General features: G+C 44.4%; 1 protein-coding gene across 2 annotated transcripts in view; it reads left to right on the plus strand.

Moving 5' to 3' along the window:
- The first annotated feature begins 2,151 nt into the window (after positions 1 to 2,151).
- The window catches only part of LOC107093230 (homeobox protein Hox-B8a), a 4,416-nt gene continuing 2,941 nt past the window's right edge, over positions 2,152 to 3,626 (plus strand). For both annotated transcript variants that reach the window (XM_015388150.1, XM_015388151.1), the window contains exon 1: positions 2,152 to 3,051. In XM_015388150.1, coding sequence (XP_015243636.1) covers positions 2,619 to 3,051 — 433 coding nt within the window. In that variant the 5' untranslated portion in view covers positions 2,152 to 2,618. The remainder of the gene's footprint in view (positions 3,052 to 3,626) is intronic.

The raw sequence follows: 3,626 nt of genomic DNA on the forward strand, positions 1-3,626 counted from the left end.
TTAGTAGAGGCCACATGTTTAGGTTTGACTTCTCATGTCCTTACTTCACACGGCCACTAGGTGGGGATCTTGCTCCATCGATAGAACAGGTCTTGGTCTAATTTTGAAATTCCTACATAAAGTACATGCGCAGGATTTCCTTTAAAAATGGTCAAAATCGTTCTATTTTTTTTTAACATTGTCATAAATATTATTTCATTTAATTTTAGCAGAGCTCGTGAGACTTCCAGCATTTCTTCTGCAGCTTTGCCGCACAGCACCCCGCTTCACCAGGGTGTTTCTAATGGGGAACAGCGTCACAAGCGTTGAGGCCTCGGATAATATGTATGTTTTAGTAAATACAAATACGATGATGCACATATATGCATATTAAATATGATATTTGGATGCGTTTCTCCATCCGGAAAGTGGAAAGGAAGGGCAGGACACAGCCCCCCTTTTTATATCCGGTCAAAAGCTTTAGATGATGAACATTTTTAAGGCTTTATCCTGCAGAGAGATTAGCAAAAGAAAGATTGAGGCATCGATGCGATTAGTAAAATAATGAGTTAACCCAGAATCCAGCGGGCTCCCCGAGCTATGCGTGGTGCACATCAGCAAAGAGCAGGCGTTCTGCGGGGGATTCACTGTGTGGGGCAAAGTAACTATTGTGCACCTAGTCCCCATCTCATTATACAGAACACAGAGAAGCCAACTCCTTATTGCGCCAGTAAAGCACGGCGCAGAAGACTTCCAATAAGATCATATTCTCAGCAATAAATGGAAAACTTAAATTATTTCATCTGACGAAACGAAGCAGGCCTGCGATCCACGCAGATGTCTGCATTATTTGTATTCTCCAGTCTGAGTGTTATAAAGAGTAAACAATGGTGTAATGACATTAGGAACCCAAAGCAGCCCAGGTTGGAGATAAAACCAGATATTGAGAACAAAATTATTCATAAGCAGGAGTCAAACAGGAAAAGATGCAGAAATAAAGTTTATAGCAATGCAAGAGGATTGGAGGTGTTTTTATAAACAAAGTTAACTCCTCCAATATGGAAGAAAATTGCCACCTATCCTTATATTCTATAGATTTGATCATATGGCAAATATGAGATGTTAAAAGAAAAAAAAAAAACAACAACAAAAAGCAAACGACAACAAGGCGTTTAAAGGCTCCGGCTGCCTAAAGGGCGCGTCTTAATCCCCTTCCCTCCCAATTTAGTCTCTATTGGAGCGCGGTAAACACAGTGTCACCCCGCTTTACACTGCTTTATAGTTTGTTAAAGCGTTTACAGCCACTTTGTCCGAGGCTATTATCCTCCCCGGTCCTTCTCGCATGTTTATGGAGATCATATTTCTAAAAGTAGTCTCTACGAGTATCAGAGAGCTGCTCTGGAGCTCGTTTATTTTCTCAACAGTAGCAGCGGTCATGGAAAGGGAAAGAGCAGGGAAGCTCCCACAGCTGCATGGCTCTAAAACGTCCATTACATTTACAGTCAGGATCTTGTTAAAAAGCTGCAGCCAATTAGAAGGCAGGACTCCTTCGCTCTCCTCCATCCGGAGGCCGCGCCGACACGTTTGGCCTCCTGCAACATGGTGCTCCCGTTTCACAATGGGAGAGGGGGGGTCAGGGGAGGGGGTGGCAATTATAAAGGGATGCCAACAACAAACCCAGCGACGCACCTGCACTATAGTCTATGTTTTAGTTAGTTTGAAGGAGTATTTGACGATATGCGCAATAAGTTAAAAGAGGGAAATTAAAAAGAGTGGATTAGTGAAGGAGAGTGAATAAAAAATTATGAATTTAGAGGTTTTTTTATTGCTCCTCTACTTTTGTCTAAAATATGAAGATGTTACTTAATCATATTTAGATACTTTAACACAGTTATTTCATGTTAGAAGGGTAGGACATCAAAAATAGTGTTAAAGTAAGTAAATATGATCAAGTAAATACTAAAATTATAGAGGATGAAAACTGTAAAATGACACACGAACGTATAAATGGTTCAAAAACACACGACAAGGCTGAGGGGGGGGGGAGAAAGAAAGAGAGAGAGGAGCGGGGAGAGAGAGGGGGGCGATAGAGAGAGAGAGAGAGAGAGGGGAGAGAGGGAGGAACAGAGTGAGAAAATATGAAACAAGTCATTTGCAAAAGAGTAAATCAGGGGAAGCGGCTGAAAGCGCGACAAGCTCCCGGTTCCTGCGTTTCGCACTGGAATTGTGATGCGCAGGAGACTCTCTTCCTTCTCCTCCTCCTCCTCCTCTGCTGCTTTGTTCTTTTTTTCCCTCTTCTTCGCCGGAGATCTTATGGAACCGTGCTGATTGTCGTGCAGATGCTGCGCGCGCTCTGCTCGCCTCTTGTTACCGTTAGAAACGCCGCAAACAGCTCGAGTTTGCGGCTGTGAGGGAAACGCTGCACAGCCCCGGCGGCAGACCCGCTCCTATTTCCCCCATCTTGGGCTGTGTGTGTGTGTATGTGTGTGTGGGTAGGAGTGTATTGTCGGCGTGTCACTGCCTCTCAGCAGAGCACAGAAGCGGCAGGAAACAATAAAGAGAGAAAAAAGACACCAGAAAGCCTTCTCTGACTGTTCTGAGCAAAAGGCAAACTTAAAAAAATTCCCACAACAGGAAAGATGAGCTCATATTTTGTAAATTCGCTTTTCTCAAAATATAAAAGTGGAGATTCGTTACGCCCGAACTACTATGAATGTGGCTTCGCACAGGACCTGGCCGGCAGCCGGCCCACAGTGGTCTACGGACCGGGATCTGGCGCTACCTTCCAGCACACTCCCCAGATCCAGGACTTTTACCACCACGGCGCCTCCTCGCTCCCGAGCAACCCCTACCAGCAGAGTCCGTGCGCGGTCACATGTCACGGAGACCCGGGGAACTTTTATGGCTATGACGCCCTGCAACGACAGACGCTCTTTGGGGCCCAAGACGCCGACCTGGTCCAGTATAACGACTGTAAGCTCGGTGGCGCGACAGCGCTGGGGACGGAAGACACGGAGGCGACCGAGCAGAGCCCGTCACCGACACAACTCTTCCCCTGGATGAGGCCACAAGGTGAGGAGACAGAAACGCCGCTTCACGCATCTTTACTTTTATGACTTGCTCATTTCTGTTCGCGCTTAAGTGTTTATTTCATAAAGTAAACAGTCTAGAATAAAGAAAAACGAAGGTTAGACATGCCAAAAGAATATCTGTGATGATTGCGAACATATAGCTAGTTAAAGGTTTATGACTTTAATACAAGAAAAACAGGAACAACACAGAAATGAGTGCAGAGAGGAGGTTCCACTGAAGGATCAGATCCAAAGTCTCGCCTCTAACCATCACCGAGCAGTGGGGAGAAAAAATGCAATAGACCAGTTCTGGAACCCAATTAATTTCGTAATTAGTAAAATGACTATATATATATATATATATATATATATATATATATATATATATATATATATATATATATATATATATATATATAGTGTATATAGGCCCTTGTGTGTGGGACAGACAGGAGTGAGAAAGGAGGCAATGGTTTGGCATCCCCAGCAGTCTGTTTTGTTTGAGCCCATATTTCTTCGGCTTTGCTGTATGTGTGGTGGGGGTGGGGGTGGGGTGGGTGTGTATGTGTGTGTTGG

This window comes from Cyprinodon variegatus, unplaced genomic scaffold, assembly GCF_000732505.1.
Source record: "Cyprinodon variegatus isolate N-32 unplaced genomic scaffold, C_variegatus-1.0 Scaffold415, whole genome shotgun sequence".
NCBI lineage: Eukaryota > Metazoa > Chordata > Actinopteri > Cyprinodontiformes > Cyprinodontidae > Cyprinodon > Cyprinodon variegatus.